Genomic DNA, 13,291 nt, shown 5'->3' on the forward strand with positions numbered 1-13,291 from the left:
GCTCAATGTCCGGAATTTCAGGTGAAAGAATATCACTATGATAGAGATCAATTTTTTTAAGTGATGCTTAACAATAATTTGGGATTGCGATCTCTTTAAGCGTGTGCTCCTGATACAAGCCATCGGACAGTGATCACTGACTCCAAGATCAAATACACCAGCAGAAACAATTTTATTTCTCCCCAGTAGTTCCCAAGTAGTAGTCATTTAGTCTTATATTCAGCCTTCAGATCTATTTTTTCAAAATCTTACATCAATATCTTGAAACAAGTCAGAATAAGGCAGATCACTGCACTCAAGAAAATTACACTTTATCCTACAAAATTCTTTAAACAAACTGATTTGCACTGGAAACAAGTGAAATTATCAAACCCCATCGGCAGATTTTTTAACTTATTTTAAGAAAGTTATAATTTTAGCAATCAATCATAGACTAAATGACTTGTTAAGATGGAATTTTTTTTTCAGAGTGGGTCCCACTATGAAAACCCCACAGTTGTGAATCTGTGGGTTAATAGAACAGATCTAATCTAATAAGCCTTGGAAATGATGATCAGACTGTCTGTACTGTACATGTGTTTTCCTCTCTCCATCAGATCTACTGGCCAGCTGCTAGAGAACATGTGGAGCACTGCAGGCTGGCAGGGAAAAGCCTGGAGGTGAGTGTCTTTCACATTGGAAAAATCTAATTTAGATATGAATAACATAAGCAAATATGAACCAACAAATGTCTTTTCTTACATTCTTATACACTGCGCTTTCTACAATTTTTCTATTGAGGTCAAACAGCAAGTTCTTCCCCACAGCAATAGTGATATTGGCAATTACAATTTTCTTTTTTCTTTTTTTTTTTTTTTATTCTTAACCTTTATTTACCCTGGGAAGATTTACTGGGCAGGTAAGCTCTTTTTCAGCCCTGCTTCACACTCCTTCAGTTACATTCCTACCTGGGAGCAGACCTGTTATTGGAAAAGAATAGATTCCAGCTACATTTGCAGTACTGGGAACAAACGTTTATTAGCAAAACCAACATGTTTCAGCTCATTGCCTTCATCAGAGTTTATGAAACAATATGTCTGAAAGCCTATATATTTATACATAAGACACATTGGTCGATTTGACCAACAGAATAAGAGACAGTGGAAACAACCAATAGAATACTAACACATAGTTTAATAGATACAGAAACAGAGGATGTGATCGTGTGCCAAACCAGAAGCCCACCCACTGGTTACCAACACGACCACGGACCATGTTTCTACCAGTGTCGGAGAAAGTTACTTTGTTACATACTTTAAAAAGTAACAAGTTATGTTACAATGAAACAAAAGTAACTTGTTAGAGTACTTTCGTGTTACCTACTTGAGAAACATGCTGCAGCGATATGGCTTGTGCCGCTCAAGTGTGTTGTCGATCATTGTTTTAAAATGCAATGGAAGACTATTGCTTCTTTTTTAAAACAGAAAACCAACCTAATTTAGATCAAGCAGACTTAGATTGCTTTTTTTTCAATTAGCAGCATGTTATCTTAACGAGATACAGTGGGATTTTCACTTTTTTTCTACTTTTTTCCCACGGCACAGCCGAGGGCATCAGGGTCCAAATTCAGGTCAGGCAGTCAGTCACACACCTGTCGCTTCCTTAAATGTCGCTTCATGAGATGGCCTCTAGAGGGCGTCTTTGACTAAGAGTTGGCCTCTCACCTATGGGCTAAATGCCACATTCAGTCTGACACAGTGAGCCCCAATGTCCGCCGCTTTACCTGCCGATTTACAGACATCCACATCTTCTGCTGCCCGACAAACTTTAACAGCAGGTAATGTCATTACCCGTGGTATTTACGCTACGTTAGCCACGGTAACACTGATCCGTTGTGTCTGTCTGTCTCCTTTCATTTCAATTCATTTTCAATAAGAGCTGTCTGGTGATGATGCGAACGTCTCTGTCAGCCAGTTAAACTTTTTCTGGACAGATGGATTTGTCATCATCTGTTGGCCAATCAGAGGCGTTCCTAGGTTTGTTTTGGAAAAAGTAGCGGCGATCACAGACACAACAATTCAACCAAAACAAAGATAAAACGGAGAAAGCCTGGTACAACGTTGGGATGACTGGAGGCTTTCCAGATCAGTTTCTTGTTTAATTTATACTGTATAGTCTTATTCTTCTTTTTTCAGTGAAGTAGCACCGTTATGAGCGAAGCTAGGCTGCTGTATTTCTGCCTCTTCACCACGTTGACCTTCCAAAACAGCCCAATGGACAGAAATCAATCCGTCAATAATTCTGTCTGTTTTCCGACGGATCAGTGTGGCCGCAGCTAGTGGAATTCAACACACGCGCCGTTGGCCTGGACAGGATCTGTACTTGTTTATATTTGTGCTAACAAAAGTGAAACAACATGAAAGAAAAATACAAGTAACATTCTAATTTTAAAATGTAACTAATAACACATTACAAGAACATGACAGTGAGGGATCATTCAAAAGTCTAAACCAATGGAATATGAGTCAGAGAGAAGAAGGCAGTTTGATTTGATGGGAGGAGTGGAGGGGCGGGATTGTTCCAAAATCTGTGATGGCTTTATTGGTTGGAGTTTATATTTACACTGCAGCATGAGGTCGTCATTAAAGATACTCTGTTTTCCAGGAAGCAAAAAGTAATGGGAGTTCATTTCATGGGGACTTAAAACAGCCAAACATAAATGAAGCTGCTTTCCTGATTTATGTTCCTAAAAATATCTTCTAACGCACATGGGAAGGCTTCAGACCTGTTCTATTACTTCCATATCTTTAGTGTTTCTTTTGGGGAACAAGTATATATGGTGAACACACAGTGTGATTTGTGTGCAGGCTTTGTTAGTCTTTGTTTTCTTTCTTCCCAAAATAAATGTCCGTCACAGATTCTCCCTGATTTAAATCCCCTGAAGACTTAACCTCAAATCGACAAACATAAAAAGGACCCGCTTTCCTTATTTATATTCCTTTTGGGAGATGATACTTCACAACAAAGATGCCCATGGGAAAAAGGAGGAATGTGGAGCGTCTCTTTTCTGTGAAGTGAGACAAACCTCTGTCTCCTCAAAATATCTGTCTCTGTACCTCAAAAATATATATATATATATACTGCATGTCTCTGCATCGCAAAATCTGAAAATCTGTCTCTGTATCTCAGATTACTCTAATATTAGTTAAATTGCTTGGGACTGCCTATCATGTGGCAGTCTTGGTGGATCTATCCATTCTTAATGACAAATGACATGAAATAATTTATAGGTTTTGTTAATTATTTTAAATGGAAACTTTAAGACATTGGGATGTTGGGTTTTTCAGTTTTGGTTCATTTCATGTGCTGTTATTTCATTATGCCTTCAAACAAGTGAATAACTGAATATTAGTTTCTATTACATATCAAAACTGCAATAAAATAAAATATTAAAACGTGTGAAATGTTTATTTATCTTTTCTTTTTTTTTTTTGCAGACGGACTGTGCCAACTTTGTGCGGCTGCTGCAGCCCTTCAATAAGACTCATGTTTACGCCTGTGGAACCGGAGCTTTCCATCCTCAGTGCACCTACCTCCACTTAGGACACAACACAGAGGTACAGGGAAATACTCATTATTCATTCATTCATTCTTTCATTCTTTCATTCTTTCATTCTTTCATTCTTTCATTCTTTCATTCTTTCATTCTTTCACTCACTCACTCACTCTCTCACTCACTCACGCACGGATGATTAACCACAGTGGAATGCTAAAACTGAAGCATACTATGTCGAAATGGAAAGAAAAAAGGTATAAAGATAAAGATATAGATAAAGTTTCCCAGTCTTTCTGTCTTCATTTAAAGGAAAAATCCACCCTAAAACAGCTATCGGTGATGTACCTTGCATTTCTGCGCCCATTTTTATGTTTGGTGGTGTGTTTTTCTTATTCACACGGATAACTGGTCAAACGTAGACGAAATAGAGATATTTCCAGCAGCTACAATGGAGTTTGACAGCAGAAAATGTTTCAGCGATCTAAAACATCAGCGCTAAACGTAAAGGTTTTGGTGTCAGTCCCTCAGAAGCAAAGAGCGAGGGCTTCTTTCTAGAGCCGCCATTTTGCACAGAGAGATGTTCAACAATCATACAGGGAGAAATCCATCGTAGAAGAGGAGAGAGACCACTGACAGTAGTGTCAATAGACCAGAATGCAATGCAGCCACAAGGCATGTTGTGTTTTGAGTGAGGGACGCAGCTGCAATCATAGAATATATGAATAACAACAGTAGAATGTTAAAATGAATGTATACAGCAGGGATATGGAAAGAAGTTGATAAAGTTCCTCTCTCTCCTTCTGACTATCTGTCATCCTCTGTGTGTCTGTGTGTGGTCTCTCTCTCTCTCTCTCTCTCTCTCTCTCTCTCTCTCTCTCTCTCTCTCTCTCTCTCACACTCTCTCTCTCCCCCCTATAGGAGCCGTTGTTCATGTTGTCTCAGACAGTGGAGTCAGGCAGAGGAAAGTGTCCCTTCAGTCCCAGAGAGCCGTTTACTGCTCGCCTGACTGGTAGGTCACATCCACACATGATGTACTGAATGTCCACACACACACACACACACACACACACACACACACAGATACTCACACACACACACAGATACACACACTCCTTCTCTCCCTCTCTCTCTCTCATACACAGAGATGAAAACACACACAGAGCCAGCGAGTGGATATATTAAATCATTTCCTGTCACATTCTAACTGCCATATTCTCATTCTGGTGACACTAATGCAGTGCAGCGTACAATCCCACCACTGTCTGCAGTGACATCTCATTCCTCCCTGCAAATCGTCCGTTCAGCTGTGCTGTGTGGTCCGAAGACACGGAGGATGAGTTATTTCACAAGCTGACGTCAGTCGCTGCCCCGCAGGACACGAGCGGCATAAAATATATCAACGAGAATTGGATCCATTAGACAAAAAGCCTCCGTAGATGAGTTCTGTGTGTTTTCAGACCCATGAGGTTTTTAAATCGCATGGTTTTGGAAGTTATGGGAACCGGAGGATGAGGATTTAGATCTGTGTACAGCAAACATATGGACTATAATTAGATAATTTCAGATGCCTTAGGAGGATATGAAGTGTTTCCTTCCTAAATTAGATATTCACCGTTTGAAAAATGTGGCACCTTCCCCTACAAAATGGCTGCTGGCATGAAAGCACAACTCATTATCAATTATTACTGAAGTCACCAGCTGTCTTGGGACTTTTGCGTGCAATTTAGAAGCAGTTTTGGCCATTTAATCAGTTTTATTTTGGAACTATTGAACAATGAACATGAGGTAACACTTTTGTTAAATGGATACTTAGCACTTTGGAATGAAAGACCTTCGTTGAGCGCTGTTATCGACGTTATCAAGTTAAAGACAGAAGAGGCGATTTCCTCTAATGTATAACATTCACTCCCCCCACATGATGTGGATTCACTGCACAACCGCACACATGTTGGCTGTTAAAGGATTTACAAACTCTGAAGTCTGAAGTCTTCAGTTTGTCAGTCCTGTCCCCGTAAGAACTTTGGACATAAAACATGTGGGTTGTGATTATATAACCATAACACACACACACAAAGAAGTTCATCGTCTTGTGGAACTCAAAGTAATAATTGGTGACATTTTCATATAAATATTAATCAAGAGTTTTGCCACTCTTGATTAACACAACAGGATAGTTAGCATGAGCAGCGATAGCCACCATGGCTGAACAGACAGAGAAAAGAGAGACTCAAACTGCATCAACAGAAAGTCCAAGCTCCACCCACACTGTTTGATTGACAGGTGATCTCTGGGCAGTGCAGAGCAGAAACAACACAGCAATGAGGCTGAGCAACAAAGATGGAGACTAAATTTAAAACAAATGACTATTCCTCTTCCAAAACACTGCTTATCCATCACCGATAAAGTCAAATCATCCAGTTAAGTTCAGATAGATAGAGGATCAAGTCAAGGCTGTTGTCATTTTATGAACCAATCACTTCAGTTATACTATCCTTAAAAAAATGCCTTCATGTAATGTAATGGAAGAAAGTACTGACCATGAAGAATGAGACCAGTGGACCTTTGTATGTAAAACTTGTGGATCATAATTGATTGTCAATGTGTTTGCAATTGGCTCAAGAAGAAAAAATACAGTTATGAGAATCAAATATCGAAGCCTTGGATCTGTGTGTGTATAAAATATTGGCCGTGTAATTATGGATTTTAAGATGTGTACAGACTTTCTCCGAGTTGTTATTGGGGACTCCAACGTATAATTTAAAAAAGATGTTTGCACAATCATTATACATTATAAGTAATGAGAAATGGAGAGTGAGGCTTTAGAGCTGTGAACAGCGAACATATGGACTGTAACTGAACATTTGCAGATGCCTTCGGGGGATGTAAACTGTGTTATTGGGGATTCAGAGGCGTGATTATGTTGTGTTGTGTTGTATTAAAATCTCATGTGTACGTCGCTTTGGATTAAAGCGTCTGCCAAATGGGAATTTGTAATTGTAATTGTGATTAAAAAAATATGTTCACACTTTTGTTGCACAATTTATGGGAATCTGAGAATGAGTTTTTGGATCATTAGACATAAAACAGGTCGATCATTTATATACACAGGGGAATGCACAGTAAATTGGGTTTACCATTGGCTTGAATATGAATATGAAAATGAAACTCAGCTAATTTAAACCAGCAGTGAAACAGAGAAACATTCAGGGCAAGTGGGACAATTTACGGTTGCAGAGGCCCTTTACTGTAAATGATAGCTAACATAATCCCCAACATTTTGGAAATATTTCATGAAGCATATTAGAATTTGTAACAAATGTATGGACGTTTAACTGCAGGATGCTGACAAATATGCAACACAAACAGCAGCCATTCGATTATTGAAGGCAAAGAGATGCTTGGCAAAACTTATGAATTCCCAAATGGTTTCGAAGACTGTGCATCCTACTTTGCTGGGAGAATGATGTTTTGCCATTGGATAATTTATAAAACTGTAAATGTTGTCGTTCATTGCTTGCTAAATGAGCCCCATTGTTTCACAAAAGTAAGAGAGAGCCAGAGAACAAGATAGATATCAAAATGTATTTTTAATACCATCAGATTGTAAATATTTGACTATTGTACTGAGGCCTATTAAGGGGAAAGAAAAAGGGGGTGAAGGGAATAAAACACACCGCTAGCTACTGCTATTAATATTGCAAAAATCTCTGCATTGGTCAGCAAACATGATGAATCTCAGAAGGAAGATAAATTTCATTTTAATATTTAACAAAAACATTTTTACAGCGTGTATGCAGTGTATTGGCTGAGTATAGTTGAGAAGGGATATTTTACTGAGTATGTGTTCTTTCTATCTTTCTTTCTTTCTTTTTTCACTGAATCACTCTTTCTTTCTTCTTCTTTCCTTCCTTCCTTCCTTCCTTCCTTCCTTCCTAGATGGTGAGCTATATGCTGGTACCTCGGTCGACTTCATGGGGGCCAACGCTGCTGTCTTCCGTACGTCCGTCCAGGGCGGCAGTCAGCACTACATCCGGACCGAGGCCTACGACCAGAACTGGCTCAATGGTGAGGAACTACACTCACATTTAGACATTTTCTTACAGGAAGTTTGGTTTTTTGGATCACATCACAAGATATGTTGTTTGAGAGTGAATCTGAATCTGACCCTCCATCACTCTCCCAACATGTGATCCTCTCTTCTCCCTCCCTCTCTCATTCCTGTGTTCCTCAATTTATCAGTTTGTTGCCATGGAGACACACTAACCCTACAGCTAAACCTAACCCTAATCCCCCAACCTAACCTTAACCCTTTCTACTACAGGCCTAAACTTAACCTAATCATAATTCTAAACTTAACCCTAAACCCAAATCCTAACTTTAAACTATCCTTAACCCTAACCGTAAAGTAAACCTAATTCAGATCTTAATGTAAACCCCAAATTAACCAACTAAATTTTGCAAAAATGCCCTCACTCCGAAGGTGTAAAACTAAAGCTGATTTTCACAGGAATATCAAAACAAGTGCACAAAACACACACACACACACACACACACACACACACACCAACTAAGTCATTGTCTCCCCCCCTCCCACAGAGCCGGAGTTCGTGGGCTCCTTCTCCATCCCCGACACTCACAGTCCCGACGACGACAAGGTCTACCTCTTCTTCAAGGAGAGAGCGGTGGAGGCCGGACAGTGGGACAAGAGGGTGTACAGCCGCGTGGCTCGAGTCTGCAAGGTAGAGAGAGAGAGGGAGAGAGAGAGAGAGGGGGGGGGGGGTCGGGGGGGGGGGGGGGGGGGAATTGGGGATTCTGTTACTGTTTGAATTGTAAAAAAAAAAAGGCTGAATTTAAGGAAACAGGCATAAGGGACAAACCTGAGCACAATGGCCCAGAAACATCTCAGTAAAAAGGTCCTGGTATTTCTTTTGTGGCTTTGCAGTTGTATCAGAGATCAAACTAGCTAACACCATCATGGAGGTCCACTGGAGAATTAGCTGTGTGCAAATAATGAGAGAATGAAGAAAATTGTTGTGCTGTGAAAAGTTTATGGTCCAATAAGGTAGATTTGTTTAGTCTTATCTCGACTCCAAAGCCCTACAATTGTAGCTTAAGTCAGGTCATTTAACTTTAGCCTGGATAAAGAAAATTCTACTAGATACATTAGGTAGTTTGCAAATCAGATGTTTTTAACTACAAGACAGTGATGGCTAGCTAACCAGGTTAGCCAGGTTCGCTTGTTAATTAGCTAACCGGGTTAGCTAGCCAACAAATATGATCAGATGTAGGCTGTCAGTGGCAAAATGATCAGTTTCTGGTCAAAAACAGCACAGAAATTAAGCATGTCTATTCCATACTGTTGAGACGGCCATGTTGAAAGTTTAGAAATGCAACCAGCTGTCCACAGCACAGCCACTTTTACCCAAGAGCTGTGGAGCTGATGAATCTACCCAATATGGCCGCCAGAAGCTGCATAATGTCTCCTGAAAGCCTTCCATAGTATGTGCATGGGCATAGATGAGAAACCAGGGCCAGGGTTTACACTGTCCTCTACAAGAAAAACAAAAACTGTGGCAACCATACACAACAAATGTGGATAAATCTTTCCATTTGCAACTCCACTGATTCTCAAAGTCTCTCTCCTTGTGCTTCCTCTCCTGTCTCCTCCCCCTCTCTCCTTGTCCACCTTCCACCTTCTAACTTTTTTTCCTCTCCCTTCCTCCTGCTGGTTTGCCCTGGTCTCCCTCCATCCAGAACGACGTCGGGGGGAAGAGGAGTCTGATCAATCGTTGGACCACCTTCCTCAAGGCCAGGCTGGTCTGTTCTGTTCCCGGACCGTCTGGAGTCGACACCCAGTTTGATGAGCTAGGTAACACTCCTTCCCTCCCTCCCTTTCCTTCCTCTCTCTCTCCTTATTGCCCTTTTCCCTTTCTCTCGTTTCACTCCACTGGAACGGACATTCAGTTTGATGAGTTCAAAAAGACACCTCCCCCCCTCATGTCCCTGTTCTCTTCCCTCCTTTTCTCTCACTTAATCTTCCTTTCCCTTGACAAAAGTGGACGCCCAGTTTGACAAGCTAGGTAGAGTAATAAATGTCTCCTCCTTTCCTTCCTTCCTATCTCCCCTTTCTCCTCCCTCCTCTTTTGTCACCTCACTCCTCTGGAATGGACACCCAGTTTGGCAAGCTAGATACACTATCTGATATTCTCTGTGTGCTCTCTTGGCAGTCTATCTTTATTCCTGTTTAACTTTTATTAAATTAGGCAGGACAATTAAGAACAAAATGCGTATGTAGAATGGTATTCCAAACTGACAAAAAACATTACTGACCAGTTACAGTCAAAATAGCTTAAAATGAGATCTGAATTGAGTACATGTGTGACTTTGGTGACCGTCCTTGGCTCCTCGAGATGAGAAACTCACAATTTTAATGATGCAACCATGATGTGTCTTTAAAATGGAATCAACAAAATGGAGTTGATTTATAGCATTGCATACTAATAGTCCCGTTACTGTGTTTTCCCAGAGGACATCTTCGTCCTGGAAACTAAGGACCCGCAGAACCCGACCATCTACGGCGTCTTCAGCACTTCCAGGTGAGTCGGCCAGCCAATCAGAATCAGCCAATCAAAACCAAAAGTCAGTCAGTTCATCAAAGAGAAACAAAGAAATACCTTCAGCAATCAAGCTTGGTTTCCATCCAAGTATATATATATATATTTTGCAAATTATAATGTATGGAATTAGAAAGGTTGAATGGAAATCCGTACAAATTTCAGAAAAATTTGAAGCAGATTTTTTTGTTATTGATAGTTGAAGATAGTTCACGATGGGAACTGATTGACTCTTAAATATCTGTCCACCCTGACCTCCTAGAAATGTCTCAGCTGCTGTCTCTTCCATGTCTAAGTCTGGTTTAGTTAGTGCATTAGAATATCGCCAAGTGCATTTCTTTGTTTTGGTCTTGGGATGTAAGCATGAAATATGGACAACATTAGCAGACATCAAAGAACAATAGCAACTTTCCCCCAATGCTAATCAATTCTTGAAAAACCCTTTTACCGTATTTCTCATAGATTTGTTTGTTGACATTCAGAAAGTCTGATTGTTTGTTTCAACTCAGCTGATGGAAACTAATTCGCATTTTATTTTTTTGCGACATCGTGACCTTGGTATTTTAAGGTTCTATCTGACCTTTTAGTCAAAACTGAGTTAGTCACATGAACCTATTCGATGAGTGCCTGTTGACATATGTGTGGTGTTATTTTTTGAAAATAATGATTTCTGAGTCTGTAATTTCTAAAACAAAAGGACCCATCTCCATTTAACTCAATGGTTGCTGAAAATTTTGCCACTCAATATCTCAGAACTATCCTGAAGGCAGATAGAACCTTATAATTCTAAGCTCACGACATTTCAAAAGTTTGCACAAAATTCGCTCGACAGTTGGATGAAACATGTAGCTTCAGACAGACAGACAGTCAGTCGAGTAGAGAGGAAGGAGAAATGACAGGAATCACGTGCACGCCCAGCGGTGTGGAAGTCAAACAGTCATGTAAGGGTCGCTGCGGGGGTCAAAGGTGAAGAGGCCCGGCTGGTCGTGTTGTTGTAACCCTGATCTATAAAAGCATTCCCAACCCCCCCGTCTCTCTCCCTCCTTCTTTCCTGTCCTCCCTCTATATCCCTCCTTTCTTCTTTCCCTTCCATCCTTCTCTCCTCTCTATTCCCTGTTTCCTATACTTTCGTGTTTTCTTCTGTCCTCTTCTTTCCTCTCCTCTTCTCATCCCCCTCTCTCCTGCCTTTCCTCTCATTTCTCCCTTTTCTCTCTTCACCCTTTCATCCCTGTCTTTCTCTTTTCAGACTGCAAGTTCCTGCACATATCAATAAAAGCAATTCAATACATTTAATATAATTCAGTAAGTCAATGTATAACAATACAGGACATTGGGAAGGATGGAGGAGCATTTCTTACAACAAAATTTACAAAATCATTCTCAATATTAATTTCTCTTGTATTTGGTCACATTTAGATACAAACTGCTGCATGATTGATAGTTTTTTCCTTTTCTCCCAATAATTTCCCTCTCTCCTCTCTCTCTCCCTCTCTCTCTCTCTCTCTCTCTCTCTCTCACACAGCTCTATATTTCGTGGCTCAGCAGTGTGTGTGTATTCCATGGCGTCTATCCGCGCTGCGTTCAACGGGCCGTTCGCCCATAAAGAAGGTCCTGACTATCGCTGGGTAGAGTACAAGGGCCGCATCCCCTACCCGAGGCCTGGCACTGTACGTACACACACACACACACACACACACACACACGCACACACACACGTGAGTTAATGAAAGCAAGCTGATGAAGCTGTGAGAGGGTTAACCTTTGGTGATTTAACACCTCAGCTGTGAACTCCTCTGGGAACTGGGAAACTTCAACTTGTCAGAAAAGCTGAGGTTTTACTGTGTGTGTGTGTGTGTGCGTGTGTGTGTGTGTGTGTGTAAGTTGTTATTTCATTGTCCCTGTTGGGGAATTCGCCCCTCTATGGAGAGGGTTTGTATGATCTGGTTGATTGCCGATGAGGTCAGCCACATCAGTGTGTGTGTGTGTGTGTGTGTGTGTGTGTGTGTGTGTGTGTGTGTGTGTGTGCAGGTGTGTGTGTGTGTGTTTTGGCAGAATGATTAAAAGCAAAATGAAACAGTCACAGGGATGCTGTGGTCATAACCCTGATCAGAGTCACTGGACACACACACACACACACATTGCTCACAAAAATAATGGTTTCCATGTTGCAGGCTTGTCCAAATCAATTACTTCGTCCAAGTGATGTCACTAATTCAACAAAACTTAATTCTCCTCTTTACTGCACATTTTTTCTTCCTTTTTTTAATTCAATTTAGCCATTCCTGCAAAAATCTCTGTATATCATATCTATCTCTCTCGCTCTTCGTTTGTCCCTTCCTCTTTACAACTTTTATGGTTTTCTTTCTCCCATTTTCCCGTGAAACATATGACTTTCTCCACAAATCAACATGCGGCTACCTGGCTACACCAACCATACTGAGAATGATATTTCAGTTTTTCACTCAAGTCGTTTCATTTTTCAATCTACAGGCTATACAATAAAAAGAATATTAACATTAATTTTTATTACTGAAAGGCCAGTCTTCTTACTTTGGATAATGCTAATCGACCACTATCACTCAACATAGTGTATTCTTATGTGTTAGCATGGAGCACCGGAGTGAATCATCTACCGGTGACACATGGATGATTTTGGTGTCTATATTCTCATCACATAATAGGTAAACTGACCCATGACCAATCTCCCAAAAGACTTCTCATCCTCCCCGTACCACAGCGCCTTGATTTCTGGAGAACCTTAGCCTCACCACACACTCTTTCACTCTTTTCCACTTGTAATATTTCTCCCTCCTGTCCTCCAGTGTCCCAGCGAGACCTACGACCCGCTCCACAAGTCCACCAAGGACTTCCCAGACGAGGTGGTGAGCTTCATGCGGCAGCACCAGCTGATGTGGGAGCCCGTCCTGCCTCTGGGCCGCAGACCCGTCCTCACACGGGTCAACGCTCCCTACATGCTGCAGAGGGTGGTGGTGGACAGGGTGGACGCCGAGGACGGACCCTACGACGTCCTGCACCTCGGCACAGGTGAGGAGGAGGAAGGAGAGGAGGAGGAGGAGGGAGAGACAGAGGGATTGGGAGAAAAAACAGGGTAAAGATAGGCAGAATAGACAGTGGGGTAAAG

At 41.1% G+C, this 13,291-nt stretch overlaps 1 protein-coding gene across 1 annotated transcript in view; it reads left to right on the forward strand.

Annotated features, from left to right (window-relative positions):
• LOC139665527 (semaphorin-3D) overlaps positions 1 to 13,291 on the forward strand; it is a 79,070-nt gene that overhangs the window by 49,646 nt on the left and 16,133 nt on the right. Inside the window, exons 3-11 of the mRNA XM_071544576.1 lie at positions 597 to 659; positions 3,477 to 3,596; positions 4,454 to 4,544; positions 7,472 to 7,600; positions 8,132 to 8,274; positions 9,290 to 9,404; positions 10,062 to 10,131; positions 11,672 to 11,816; positions 12,972 to 13,194. Of these exons, the coding sequence (XP_071400677.1) occupies positions 597 to 659; positions 3,477 to 3,596; positions 4,454 to 4,544; positions 7,472 to 7,600; positions 8,132 to 8,274; positions 9,290 to 9,404; positions 10,062 to 10,131; positions 11,672 to 11,816; positions 12,972 to 13,194 (1,099 nt within the window). The remainder of the gene's footprint in view (positions 1 to 596; positions 660 to 3,476; positions 3,597 to 4,453; positions 4,545 to 7,471; positions 7,601 to 8,131; positions 8,275 to 9,289; positions 9,405 to 10,061; positions 10,132 to 11,671; positions 11,817 to 12,971; positions 13,195 to 13,291) is intronic.

Source organism: Centroberyx affinis, unplaced genomic scaffold (assembly GCF_046629955.1).
Source record: "Centroberyx affinis isolate AG114_WGS23_722 - 3 ecotype Tasmania unplaced genomic scaffold, CSIRO-AGI_Caff_v1 ptg004603l_1, whole genome shotgun sequence".
In the NCBI taxonomy this organism is placed as follows: domain Eukaryota; kingdom Metazoa; phylum Chordata; class Actinopteri; order Beryciformes; family Berycidae; genus Centroberyx; species Centroberyx affinis.